Source organism: Mastigoproctus giganteus, chromosome 9, assembly GCF_048544385.1.
Source record: "Mastigoproctus giganteus isolate SK-2022 chromosome 9, ASM4854438v1, whole genome shotgun sequence".
Taxonomy (NCBI): Eukaryota; Metazoa; Arthropoda; class Arachnida; order Uropygi; family Thelyphonidae; genus Mastigoproctus; species Mastigoproctus giganteus.
In genome coordinates, this window is record NC_143583.1 from 215,633,876 (window position 1) to 215,648,213 (window position 14,338).

Genomic DNA, 14,338 nt, shown 5'->3' on the forward strand with positions numbered 1-14,338 from the left:
AAAGACCAGCACAAGAAAAACTTCCTTGTGAACACTGGTATGATTTCTGCTAAGGCCATCGTTCTTTACAACAGATTTAAGCAGAAAAACCCCTTGTACCAACAGCACTGCGGAAATCACTTTCATTGCCAGCAAAGGCTGGATCCAGAAATTCAAGATTCACTCCATAATGAATTTCTTGAATGAAATTCAAGAAATTCATTATGGAGTGAATAATCACTCCATAATGTAAAGATTTTGGGCAAGTCTGCTTCAGCTGCTAAGGCCTACCCTGCACAACTCAAGAAGCTCATCGAGGAGAAGGAATATAACAGGTTTTCAATGCCGATGAGACAGCATTATTCTGGAAGAAGACGCCGCCTCAGCACACCTATATAGCCGTCGAAGAGAAGGCCCCAGGATTCAAGGCAGCACAAGATCAAGTTACGTTGGCTGGATCCAGAAATTCAAGATTCACTCCATAATGAATTTCTTGAATGAAATTCAAGAAATTCATTATGGAGTGATTATTCACTCCATAATGTAAAGATTTTGGGCAAGTCTGCTTCAGCTGCTAAGGCCTACCCTGCACAACTCAAGAAGCTCATCGAGGAGAAGGAATATAACAGGTTTTCAATGCCGACGAGACAGCATTATTCTGGAAGAAGACGCTGCCTCAGCACACCTATATAGCCATCGAAGAGAAGGCCCCAGGATTCAAGGCAGCACAAGATCAAGTTACGTTGGTAGTTTGCAGCAAGCCATATGAAAAAGCCTGGCCTAATTTTCTGCACGCAGACCCCAAGAGCTCTTAAAGGATGTAACAAGAATATACTGCCTGTGTACTGGATGTGGAATGCAAAAGCCTGTACGATGAAGAATCGCTTCCTGAACTGGTTCCACCACTGCCTCTTCCCCAAAGTCAAGGAATACCTGGAAGAGAAGGGGCTTCCATTTAAAGTCCTTCTCATGCTGGACAATGCCCCAGGACACCCAAGTGATGCACAAAACTATGAAAATGAAGGCATAGAGGTGGTCTTTCTATCCCCTAACACTGCCTCCCTTATCCAGCTGCTTGACCAGGTGGTAATTAAAGCCTTTAAGGCCAACTACACAAAGTGGTGTATGGACTGAATCGTTGAGGCCATGAACAGCGACGACGACAACAACCTCAATGTTATTCATTTTTGGAAGGGCTTCACCATAGCAGACAGTCTCTTCCTAATAAAACACATGCTGGAAGACAAGGACAAGTCTGTAAATGCCTGTTGGAAGAACTTGTGGCTTAAGGTTGTGCATAGTCTGGTGCTGTTCATCTGGAATTCATCTTTCTTGCGCTGTTTAGCATTAGCATTAGCATTAGTAGAGGCATTTGATGCAAGAAAGCAAGCTTATGCAGCATCAGCCAAAAAAAAAAATGTTCATCTGGAATGGTTCGTAGTCCTGACGAACTACGAACCATTCCAGATGAAGAGTGCAAGAAAACCTTCGTAGAAATAAAGGAGTTGGCCAGAAGAATAGGGGGTGAAAATATTTTTATAACTACTAATTCCATGTCAACTGCTAGTCTTCCTGTTCTCGATTGAGCAGGATTATGAAATATGTGCACAAGACATCTGATCTTTGTATTGACAGCTCTGAATGTGCAGTACACTTTTCTTTTGGGATATTATTTTCCTTCAGAGAAGTAAGAATTTAGTTGGCGATAGTTTCTGATGTCTCATCAGGTAAACAGTTGATCTTAAGAAGTTTAACTTGCATACATTTTTCTCGTTGAAATAATGCAATAACAGTGGAGATACTTTGTCCGATTTATGGTTGTATTGCATCACCAGAAATTCCAAAAAAATCAGTACTATTGATATCTTTTAAAACTTTGTTAAGTGAATAAGGAGTGAGTACATTCTTTGCAATAATAAATAAATAAATAAATAAATTTATTTATTAGTGCAATTGTTTTCATTCATGCTGACCCCATATAAACGTGGGAAGAAGGCGAAGATAAAGAAGAAGAAGAAGAAGTTTTCATTCATGCACTGTAAAATTTTGTGTGATTTTTGAGTCATAAAAAAGTTGACTGAAAAGGCTTGATTTGCAGACTGATGATGTTTAATTACCTTGTCATTCATTTGAATTTTCTTTGACAAAGAAGTGTTCCAATTTGGATGATGATGCAGTTGCTTCAAATTTGATTGCCTGCTTTTTAGAATTAACATGATCTTTGGTATCACATCTCCCACTGTGACTTATGTTGATGAACCCTCAGCTCATTCTGCATTCAGCCTCATTTTTGTGCCTTCCATTTTTTTTTTTTTTTTTTTATAAAACTTCATTTTTTCTTGAAGTCCTTTGAAAACAAATTTACATTTAGGCTTTTTTTTTATTATGCAGCTTAAACTGATTAAAAACTGTTACAAACATTTTTTTTTTATTTTCATCTAAAACTGATTGAATCACGTGCACTGAACACAAACTGACAGTGAACAGGCAATGTACAAGCTGTGTGACTGACAACATGATTGAAGACAGTGCTACGAACTCTGCTACTGTTTTTTGATTGTGCAAAAATACATTTGTACAAAAATTTTCCTAACAAGAAACTGGGACATTTAAGTGTCCCAAAAAAAAAAACTTTCAGGACAGTTTCACATAAACCAAGACACATGGATACCTTACTTATAACATTAGTCCACGAAGAGCAGTATTCACTAATAACCACTCTGTTTTCTCCCACTCAACCAACTCTTTATCCATAGCAGTAACCCTTAATGGCACTTTTCTCCAACTTGAGTAGCAGTCTTTTATGTGTAACAGTATCAAAAGTTCTCCTGAAATCCAAGTATATGATATCAAAATCATTTTTTGCATCCAGTTCCTTTGTTACTACATCATAGTATCCAATTAAATAGGTCAGAGAAGATCTCCCCTTAAATCCTAGAAGTGTCTGAAGTATAACTGCATTACTTCTTCCACCAGTGACTTCATTATTTTTCCTGGAACAGAAGTTAAGCTAGCATGTCTAGTAGTAGTAGCAAATGATGCAAGAAAGCAACCTTATACAGCATCAGCAAAAAAAAAAAAAAAATAATAATAATTAATTACTCATTTATTATTCTTCTTTCAGATCTTAGATTTACTGTGGAATTTAGCTCATTCACCATCTTTGCCAACTGATCTAGTAGAACAAGCTCTTGAAGAACACTTCAGTATTCTTAATGAAGGATTTCATAAGGAACAAACAAAAAGAAATTATATTCTTAAGTGTATCGAGGATATTAAAAAGGTAATAAAATAACTTAATTAATAAATCTATTGATCCCCTCAATAGTAATGGTTTAGATACAGCTTAAAAAAACAACTCACGTCTTTATTATGCATATTTAAATTTTCATGTGGAAATGGTTATATTAAAAGAAGGCCAGTAAATTAAAAACCATTATGATGTTAAATGCACTCCTTGAAGTGCATTTCATTGAGTGTATCAAAACTTGCCAACTCATAACAAAACATAAAACTCAATTCTATGATCAAATAAATATAATGGCTAGAAGAGAACTAATCCTAATCTTTTTGTAAGCATATTGTCAGTTGCCATATTTTTAAGGTGCGTGTGTTGAAGGTATACACACACATTACATAATGTACTTTCTTAAGTGAATAAGTGAATTTTCTAATTTATATTTCATTATAGTGATTGCTTCATGCTGAGTTTTATATATTTATATTTCATTTTTATATTTACAGTAAGTGCCCGACATACATAAGAGACACATTCCAGGACTTCTTACGTAAGTCGAGTTTTACGTAACTCTGGAATGACTGATAAAATATTGCCACTATATCCCTGATATGCCAAAAACCACATAGTATCCTCAGAAGAATGAAGAAAAATTGTTATATATTTTTCAATTAATAGTTATATATTTTTTATATATTAGTTATTTATAGCTATATATTTATTGTGTATTAATTCAATTAAAAACTTTATCTGGGGACAGTAGTGAAGTAGCTGGAGTGGCATATAAGAAATGAAAACATAAAAGGAAAAAAAAAAAAAAAAAAACATGTTTATTGTACTGTAAAAACTGATATGTATTTAGTAGCCTTGGTTATTATATTTGACTTCATTGATGCCGATCCCTTCACCGCTTCTTGTATTCTGTCTTTGTCCTTTATTATTGTGTTGATTGTTGACACTGACAAATCTAAATTCCGCACAATACTTGTTAATATTTGACCATTTTCATACATCTCTATTATTTTAATTTTCTGACCCAAATCGATCGCTTTTTTTTTCTTGGTAGATTTACTAGTACCATTGTCACTTATTCTCGTAGTCAGCACCATGATAATGGTCAAAATGAAATTTTCTGTAAAGAACTTCACAGGGTTAAGGCGGAAACACTATTATCACGGAAACACGCGAGCTCACATTTTACTTTACATTTTACATTAAAGAACATTTTTGGAGGTCACCACCATAAAACATTAAAGACAATTTGCAGTTTCTGGTTTATTGGCCTTTTCTGTTAGTCCAATTCATTACAAATTGGTAGTAAACTTGATCTTATTGCATTTGTGATAATGCCAATAGCTGGAATTTTTTTACATTATTTATGGCAAAATGTGTTCCCTTCACTGATATCTTCAGTCATATAAATAAATTTTCAGAATCTTCTCTTCATTCCTATTTTTTATGCTAGTTACTCCGTATCTCACTTGTGCAATTTGTGCAAGCTGTGTTTGTTGTTATTGATTGATTTTTTTTTTACTGTTTTAAATTTTACAATCCTAAAAAAAAAAAAAAAATTGGGAGAAAAAAAATTTACATAAGTCAGGGACTTACTGTATTTATTTAGATTTGTATTTGTATTTCATTATAGCATGTGCTTTGAAGTATAAATTAGAAAATTCATAAATACCAGACCCTTCCCATCAATGTTTTTATGGAGGCAACTTATTCCAGTAATTAACAACTCTCTAGCTGAAAGAAAATGTCCCTGAAATCCATTCTAAAGCTCTTCTCACTTAGCATTTATGGCGAGTAGTTCTACAATCATTTACAGTCTAACTTGGTTATAATGAGCATCAAGGGATCGACAAAATTTCCTTGTTATAACCATTACTCACCATATTAGTGATGAGTTAAATGTATCTCCTATTTTTTTTTTTAATTATCAATAAATTGATAAAAAGATTGATTCAAAAAACAAAAGAAATATTAGCGAAAAAAAAATAATAGTATTTGCCTACATATTATTTAATTGCAGCATGATAGAATCTTTAATTGTATGTCTATCATGGATTATTGATACAAATACAAATTTGTATTAATATGCTTGTATTCAGTTTTTAAATCGACCCAGCCAACTGTACAAAATCGTTGCGTCCAAATTGTTTATTTAGCAGATTTTTCCGCTTGAGCCTTCAAGATCGGACCGTCTATTAACAATCCAGCACTTCTTTGTGTAGTGAACCATTGAAGCAATGCTTCATTGACATTTGTAGCCTCGCACTTTCTGATTTATTTATTATTATTTTTTTTCAGTTATGCTCTTTCCCAGCGCCAACATGTAAACGTGTTTATTCTTCCACAATGTCGATACTGTTGAAGAGGACAAAGAAAACCTTTTTACAGATTTCAGCATTTTTTGCAGCACGTTCTAAATCACGAATAATTTAGACTTTTTCACAAATCGAGACACACTTTCTTTTGTTAGAAGATATGTTTACGACGGAAGGCTTCATTTCTAATTGATTTTCCTTTAAAATGACAGTAAAGTGATCTGCATACAAAGTTCTTATAAGTCCTGTTTTCCAAAATTCTTAGAAGTCCCAAAATAAATTTATGGTTCAGTGAATACAAGACACTCTGTTGTTGTTGTTATTTGGTTTAATGACACAAGAGCTACTAAGGCCAAATTGTGTCTGAAGACAATCTGTAAATAGGGTAATGTGACAAGTGGAATGCCAATGCACTAAAAAAATCAATCAATCAATCAAGCCAATGGACTATTGTATAGCCCCTTCCCCAAGAGGACAAGGTCATAAACCGGCTGCTCGTAACTCTCTAGGAGGCTTCCACCTCAACTAGTAGTAGTAGTAGTAGTGGCATGTGATGTAAGAAAGCAAGTGTATGAGCTTATGCAGCATCAGCCAAAAAAAATAATCACACCATTCCCTCCAAATGCCTGTCCAGTTTCTCCTTAAATTTATTTAACCTGTCAACTTCCACAACGACATATGGAAGTTTGTTCCATCAATTAACCACCCGCTGGCTAAAGGCAAATTTCCGCACATCTATTCTACATCTGTCTTTTCTTAATTTGAATTTATGCCCCCTTAGGTTCGTAATCTGAACAAGTGGAAGGATCCCATCAGAATTCAGCGTGCTCAACCCATTCAAGGCCTTATATACCTCAATCAGATCACCGCGCAGGTGCCTAGTCTCCAGCCACTGCAATTTGCAGAACTTAAGCCTCTCTTGGTAAGAGGATCCCTTCATTCCCCTCACCAATCTTGTTGCCCTTCTCTGTACACGCTCAAGTAAATCTACATCCTTCCTAAAATGAGGCCTCCAGACCTGTACGCAGTACTCAAGGCGTGGCCTGACCATTGCCTTATACAGAGGGAAAATCACCTCCTTCTCCCTGCTAGCAAAATTCCTATATATCATTGACAGAACCCCATGACCTGCCCTGGCAGCCTGTCTGCATTGCTCAGAAAACTTCATATCTGCCTGCACAATTACTCCCAGGTCTTTTTCATTTTCTACCACCTTAAGTGTAGTACCACACAGTTGGTACATTTCTCTGGGGTTACTTCTACCCATATGCAGTACTTTGCATTTGTCAAGGTTAAACTTCAGTTGCCCATCTGCCCAAATTATCTAGATCCTGTTGCAGTAGCACACTGCCATTACTGTCATTAACAACCCTGCCAACCTTTGTATCATCTGCAAACTTGGACATTAAGCTTGATATACCATCATCAATATCATTTATAAATACAGAAAACAATAATGGACCCAACACTGAACCCCGAGGGACTCCACTAATAACATTAGTCCACAATGAGCAGTGTCCATTGATTACCAAATTGTCTTCTCCCTCTGTCTGTCTTCTCCCCTGTCTTCTGTCTTCTCCCCTTCAACCACCCCTTTATCCATAGCAGCAATTTGCCTCCAATGCCACACTGCTCCATCCAGTTTGTGCAGCAGTCTTCCATGTGCAACAGTATCAAAAGCCTTTCTAAGATCCAAGTATATAATATCAAAGTTATTCCCTGTTCTTTTGTGACTGCATCATAGTATCCAATCAAATTGGTCAGGCAAGACTTCCCCTTAACAAAACCATGCTGTGTCCAAGCTATAACTGAAGTCTTGTCTAGATGATCCTGCAGTGCTTCTTTAACCAGTGCCTCCATTAATTTTCCTGGAACAGAAGTTAAACTCACAGGTCTGTAATTACTTGTGTCGGCCTTTGATCCTCCTTTGTGAATTGGGGTCACATTTGCACATCTCCAGTCTGTGGGTACCTCCCCTGAGTCCAAGGAAGCTCTCATAATTATGGCTAAGGGTTTGCTTACTTTATTTGATGCCTCCTTTAATATAACTGGATAGATCCCATCCACCCCAGAAGAACTTCAGAAAAACTTAATTTGTTTTAAAATAATGTTGCAAATACGCTTCCAATTTCCTGTGCTCCTTAGGACATTACTTCACCTTCATGCGATTTATCCCTCCATCAATGGAATAAATCTATATTACATAAAGAAAATTTCTTACAACTTTCTCATGCAATAGTGGATCAGTTCCCCAACTTCGTTGTTGTGCATACAGATGGATCAAAGAATGAGGCCCATGTTGGTATTGTCGCAGTTTTCCCAAACATTACTTTGGCCTATGAATTGCCATATGAGTTCAGTATATTTTCAGCCAAACTGATGGCAATTCAGATTGCACTGAAGCATATCGAGTCCTCCGATATTGTAAATTGTATAATGTTTACAGATTTTTTAAGTGCACTTCAGGCCCTGAAAAACACCATGAATATCACCCACCCAGTCTTAAAGGAAATAACATCCTCTTTGCATACTTTATCCGAAGTTGGAAAAAGCATACACCTCTGCTGGGTCCCTGGGCATATGGGATCCTAGGAAATGTATTAGCTGACATTGCTGCAGAATTGGCCGTCTTACCGATTTTGATGACAACTGGAAAGTCCTATCAAGACTATATATCAATAATCCAGGCAAAATGCAAGTACCATTGGCAATTATCATGGAAAAATCAATATAACAATAAGCTCCGAAGTATTAAGCCAAATCTTGAGCGATGGCTTTCAAGCTTCAGCTCAATTTGACAACAGGAGGTAATATTGGCATGCCTACGAATAGGTCACACAAATATCACTCATAGTTATCTATTAAGAGGGGAGATCCCCCCTGAGTGTCATCTCTGCAGGACAGTGCTTTCAATAAAACATATCCTTGTTGATTGCCTAAAATATGCAAGAGAATGCCAGAATCTCTTCACACCAGCCACAACAGAAGACCCTCTTTCACTTACTTCACTTTTAGGCAATAAAACAATTGTCTCAAGCATTTTTACCTTTCTCAAAATGATTAATGTATACTTCCTCCTTTAAATAGTTAAAAAAACTAACTTGCTGGTACAATTTTTTTTTTTGCAATTATCTCTGTAGGAAATTGGATAAATTCTTACTTACAGTGCCCTAATAGCCAGGTGGGCAGGAGCAGCAGTGCGTAGCACGCATTTCTTGATTAGACCGGGGTTCGAGCCCGTGACCACTAAATACGGAGCATGCGGAAAGGTCAGGGAATGACTACCGCATATCCCCGGAGCAATATGGGCTTAGTTGCTAATGCTCCTAAAAACCAAACAACAAACAAAACAAGCATCAGCTATTACTTTCAGCTATATAAGCATGCCCTGCAAGAGTTGCAGTCATTCCTTGCTTGTGTCAGGATGACAAGTAACGTGCAGTTGATGCCACGAAGAAAGAGTGCTATTGTTGCTTTACTTGAGGAAGGATGTTCTTCCCGTCATATTGCTTATAGAATGTCTTGTAATCAGTTGACAGTGAGTAGATTTCTTTCCAAACTCAAGAATACTGGTTCTGCTGATAGGAAAAAAGGAACCGGATACCAACAAGTCTCTACGCCAAAACAGGACTGCGTTTTGAAGTGCTTATACCTTAAAAACCGTAAAGCTTCTTCATCTGAGCTTCTTCTTCTTCTTCTTTCATGGATTAGGTGGTCCGCCTGTTCTAATCTCAAAGAGGTCTGCCCATCTTTTCTTCTGTCTCTCTGTCTCTTTTCCCTTTTGCTCTATATGTGTAAGCTAATTTAGGGAATCTATTATCTTCCATTCTTTCTACATGTTCTTTCCATCTTTTTCTATATTCTATATTTTTTTCATTAATTGAGTAAATCTTTAATTCCTTTCTAATATTTACATTTGGTATTTTATCTAATTTTGTACATCCTTTAACATCTTAAAAATTTCATTTCTGCAGCTTGTATTCTATTAATGTCTCTTTGTTTCAGTATCCGTATTTCAGAACCGTAAAGCAGTGTTGGTATTGCCATTACTTTGTAAAATTTCAATTGTGTTTCTTTCCTTGTTTTCTTAGCCAGAGTTCTTTTTATTGTTCCACATTATTTTGAAATTTTGCCAATTTCTGGTTCATATCTTCTTCGACATTATATGTTATATCACATCTTAGATACTTAAAATGTTTTACTTCTGTTTAACTTCAGGTTAAACAAGACTGCAGCAATAATTCAGACACAGCATGGGTTTGTTAAGGGAAAGTCTTGTCTGACAAATTTGATTGGTTATTATGATGTGGTCACAAAGGAACTGGATGCAAAAAATAATTTTGATATCATATACTTGGATTTCAGGAAAGCTTTTGACACTGTTGCACATGGAAGACTACTGTACAAATTGGAGCAGAATGGTATTAAGGGTAAGTTGCTACAATGGATAAAAGGATGGTTAAGTGGGAGAAGACAGAGGGTGGTAATCAATGGGTGCTGCTCTTCGTGGACTAATGTTATTAGTGGAGTCCCACAGGGTTCGGTGTTGGGTCCACTGTTGTTTTGTGTATTTATCAATGATATTGATGAAGGTATATCAGGCTTAATGTCGAAGTTTGCAGATGACACAAAGGTTGGCAGGGTTGTTAATGACAGTAATGGCAGTGTGCTACTGCAACAGGATCTAGATAATTTGGGCAGATGGGCTAAGAAGTGACAACTGAAGTTTAACCTTGACAAATGCAAATTACTGCATATGGGTAGAAGTAACCCCAGAGAAACGTACCAACTGTGTGGTACTACAGGTGGTAGAAAATGAAAAAGACCTGGGAGTAATTGTGCAGTCAGATATGAAGTTTTCTGAGCAATGCAGACAGGCTGCTAGGGCAGGTCATGGGGTTTTGTCAATGATATATAGGAATTTTGCTAGCAGGGAAAAGGAGGTGATTGTCCCTCTGTATAAGGCAATGGTCAGGCCACGCCTTGAGTACTGCATAGAGGTCTGGAGGCCTCATTTTAGTAAGGATGTAGATTTGCTTGAGCGTGTACAGAGAAGAGCAACACGATTGGTGAAGGGAATGAAGGGATCCTCTTACCAAGAGAGGCTTAAGTTCTGCAAATTGCAGTGGCTGGAGACTAGGCACCTGCGCGGTGATCTGATTGAGGTCTATAAGGCCTTGAATGGGTTGAGCACGCTGAATTCTGATGGGATCCTTCCACTTGTTCAGATTACGAACCTACGGGGACATAAGTTCAAATTAAGAAAGGACAGATGTAGAATAGATGTGCGGAAATTTGCCTTTAGCCAGTGGGTGGTTAATTGCTGGAACAAACTTCCATCTGTCGTTGTGGAAGTTGATAGGTTAAATAAATTTAAGGAGGAACTGGACAGGCATTTGGAGGGAATGGTGTGATTTTTTTTTTTTTTTTTTTTTTTTTTCGGCTGATGCTGCATAAGCTCATACACTTGCTTTCTTGCATCACGTGCCACTACTACTACTACTTGTTCTGATATTTTATTGTCTATAACTATTTTTGTTCTCACCGTATTTTCCCCACTAAAAGCCATTGTTCTAGTTTTCATTTTTGGTATTTTAACTTTATATTCTTCTGTTATTTGGTTTAATTTAAATACTGCTCTTTGCAAATTATCTTCGCTATCTTCAATAATTACTTGATCATCTGCAAATAATAGTATATTAATTCTATTCTTTTTATTTAAATATATAATTTTATTAATTTCCTCTTTCCATTTACATATCATATACTAGATATATATGTTAAACAACATTGGTGACAAGCTACATCCCTGTCTAACTCCTTGATTTATTATACTTCCATCTGTTAATTTATTACTTGTATCTATTGCTGTTCCTTGATATAAACTCTGTATTATTTTTGTAAGATGCTTTGGGTATCCTTTATTACTCAATATGTCCCATAGTTTTCGCCTGTTTACTCAATCAAATGCTTTTTCATTATCTATAAATGCTAAATGCATTTCTAAATTAAACTCTTTTCGTTTTTCTATTATTTGTTTTAATATAAATATTATCTGTACATGATCTTCCTTTTCTGAATCTTGCCTGTTCTTCTATTAATATTTCATCAGAGATATTTTTAATTCTATTATTTAATATTTTGCTATACATTTTAAATTCTGTATTTAGTATGCTAATCCCTCTTTAATTCTTTGTATCATTTCTATTTCCTTTTTTAAATATTGAAATAATTTTTGCTATCTTCCATTCTTCTGGTATTTTATATTGTTCCCAACATTTATTGAATAAATTTAGTATCCTGTCTTTTAAAAAGATTCCTCCATACTTGATCAGTTCTGCATTTGTACCATCCATTCCTACTGCTTTCCTATTTTTTGTAGCTTTCAATGCCTTTTCCAATTCTTCCTTCGTTATCAGATCTGTGCCACTAACTGGGTCTAACTGTATCTCTTCTATTTGATATGTTGGGTCTTTCCACAATTCTTCATAATGTTTTTTCCATCGTTCTTCCTTTATTATATTTATTCTTGAAGTGTCTTTCTCTGTGCTATTCAAGTATTTCATCATTTTATATGCCAAATTTTGTCTTCCATGAACATCAAGTTCTAATGTACTTATAAATCTATCCCATGCCTCTGCTTTTGCCTTCCTTATTTTATCTTTAGTTTTGTTATGTTCTTGTTTATATATTTCTTCATTCTCACTTGTCCTGTTTTGTATATATTTAAGATATTTATCTTGTTTATGTTGTACTGCTTTAGCTATTTCTTCATTCCATATCTTTACCCCCCTCTTCTTATGGTTTTTCCTGAATTGTCCTAGTGTCTCTTTTGCTATCTTTTGAATTATATTTTGTATATTATTCCATTCTTCTTCTATTTGTTCTCTCTCCAATGTTTTACTTATTTCGTCTTTAATCGTTTTTTCATATAAATTGTGTATACTTTCTTCTTGAAGTAGATATACTTTATAACCTAATTCCTCTTTCCCCTGTTTAATAGCTTTTTTCTTCTTCCATTTAGCCCATAACTCTATTTTTGAAACCACTAAAAAATGATCTGAATTAATATCATATCCTCTAAACACCTTAGTATCTCGACATTGTTTTGCTAATTTTTGATTTACTATTACATAGTTTATTATTGATTGTGTACCTCTTGCCGACCATGTATATTTATGTATATCACCTTTTCTAGAAAAATGTATTTGTTATATTTAAATTATTAAATATTGCAAAATCTCTTAATTTATATCCATTTCCATTTATTTTATTTTCTCCATAACATCCCATAATATTTTTTATTGGCTTATTCCCTATCCAAGAATTATAATCTCCCAAAATAACTACATGGTCCTTTTTTACATTCTTATCTAGTTCTTTTTGTAACTCTAAATAAAATTTATCTGTTTCTTCCTCTTTTCCATCTTTTGGAACATAAATTCCAATTATACATAAATAACATCTGGCTAATTTAAATCTTACTGTTATTATTCTATTATTTATAAATATGTAACTCTGTATTTTGGTTTTCCATTTCCGATCTATTAATATTGCTATCCCTCCACTAGCTCTTTCCTTTTGATCTACTCCACTGTATACTATTGTATAATATCATAATCTTTCATACCTTTTAATTTTTTCTTTGTTTCTGTTATTACTGTTATATTTACTTTCTTCTGTTTTAAGTGTTTAAGTAATTCAACTTCTTTATATCTTAATCCTCCTAATGTTCCATGTTACAATATTTAAAATGTCCATTATTCCTTTTCGTTTCCTTTTCCTAGTCCAAGTCGAGTCCCTTTGTCTGTCCGGTTTTCCTCTTTGAGCTTTATGAGTTTTTATTTATTTTTACATGGGGATTTTTCTCTAGATTTTTCCACTTTAATTAGTTGTCCACAGCTGGCACAAAACAATTTAGAAACTATTCTTTAAATAAATCAGCAGTTACCCAAGCTTTTTTATTGGAGCTAAAAGGAGTAGAAATGGAAACTGACATATTTCCACGCTTCGAGCCCAAGAACTCTCAACATGACAGTGACACCGACCATGACTTCTCTCTTTCAAAGGTGCCTCCGTAGCCAGGTGGGAAGGAGCAGCAGTGCGTAAAACACGTGTCTTGATTAGACCGGGGTTCGAGCCCGTCACCACCAAATACGGAGGATGCGGAAAGGTCAGGGAATGACCACCGCATATTCCCTGAGCAATATGGCCTTAGTTGCCAATGCTCCTAAAAACCAAAATAACAAACAATAACATCTCTTTCAAAGAGACTTAAAAAGGACACAAGGAAGCAGAATCTCCAGCTTTCCTTATAGTACATTCTTTATCATCCCAATCTGTGAGCAAGCTCTCCCCTTTCATCATCCAGAGATGCCTAGAAAATGCTGCAGGTTCACCAAAAATGGTCAAACGTCTCCAATCAGGAGATTTACTGATAGAGACATCTCACTCAAGACTTTCTGAGTTACTATTACAACTAACTTCTTTAAGTGGAATACCAATTCAGGTCACCCCACACAACACACTGAATTATTCCAAGGGAGTGATCTCCGAATGGGATCTTTTAAACGTTTCTGAGGAAGAAATAGTCCAGGAGCTAAAAGAACAAAATGTGTCTCATGCAAAACGAATCATGATCAGAAAAGACGGCAACTTAACCCCTATGCGAAACATAATCTTAACCTTCAATACTCCAAATCTACCAAGATCTGTCAAAGCAGATTACTTGAACTGCCACATTAGGCCATATATTCCAAATCCACTCAGATGTTATAAATGTCAAAAGTTTGGT

At 35.5% G+C, this 14,338-nt stretch overlaps 1 protein-coding gene across 2 annotated transcripts in view; it reads left to right on the forward strand.

Annotated features, from left to right (window-relative positions):
* LOC150081121 (ubiquitin carboxyl-terminal hydrolase 24-like) overlaps nucleotides 1-14,338 on the forward strand; it is a 908,750-nt gene that overhangs the window by 231,648 nt on the left and 662,764 nt on the right. For both annotated transcript variants that reach the window (XM_090381072.1, XM_090381073.1), the window contains exon 14: nucleotides 3,104-3,262. In XM_090381072.1, the coding sequence (XP_090237198.1) occupies nucleotides 3,104-3,262 (159 nt within the window). The remainder of the gene's footprint in view (nucleotides 1-3,103; nucleotides 3,263-14,338) is intronic.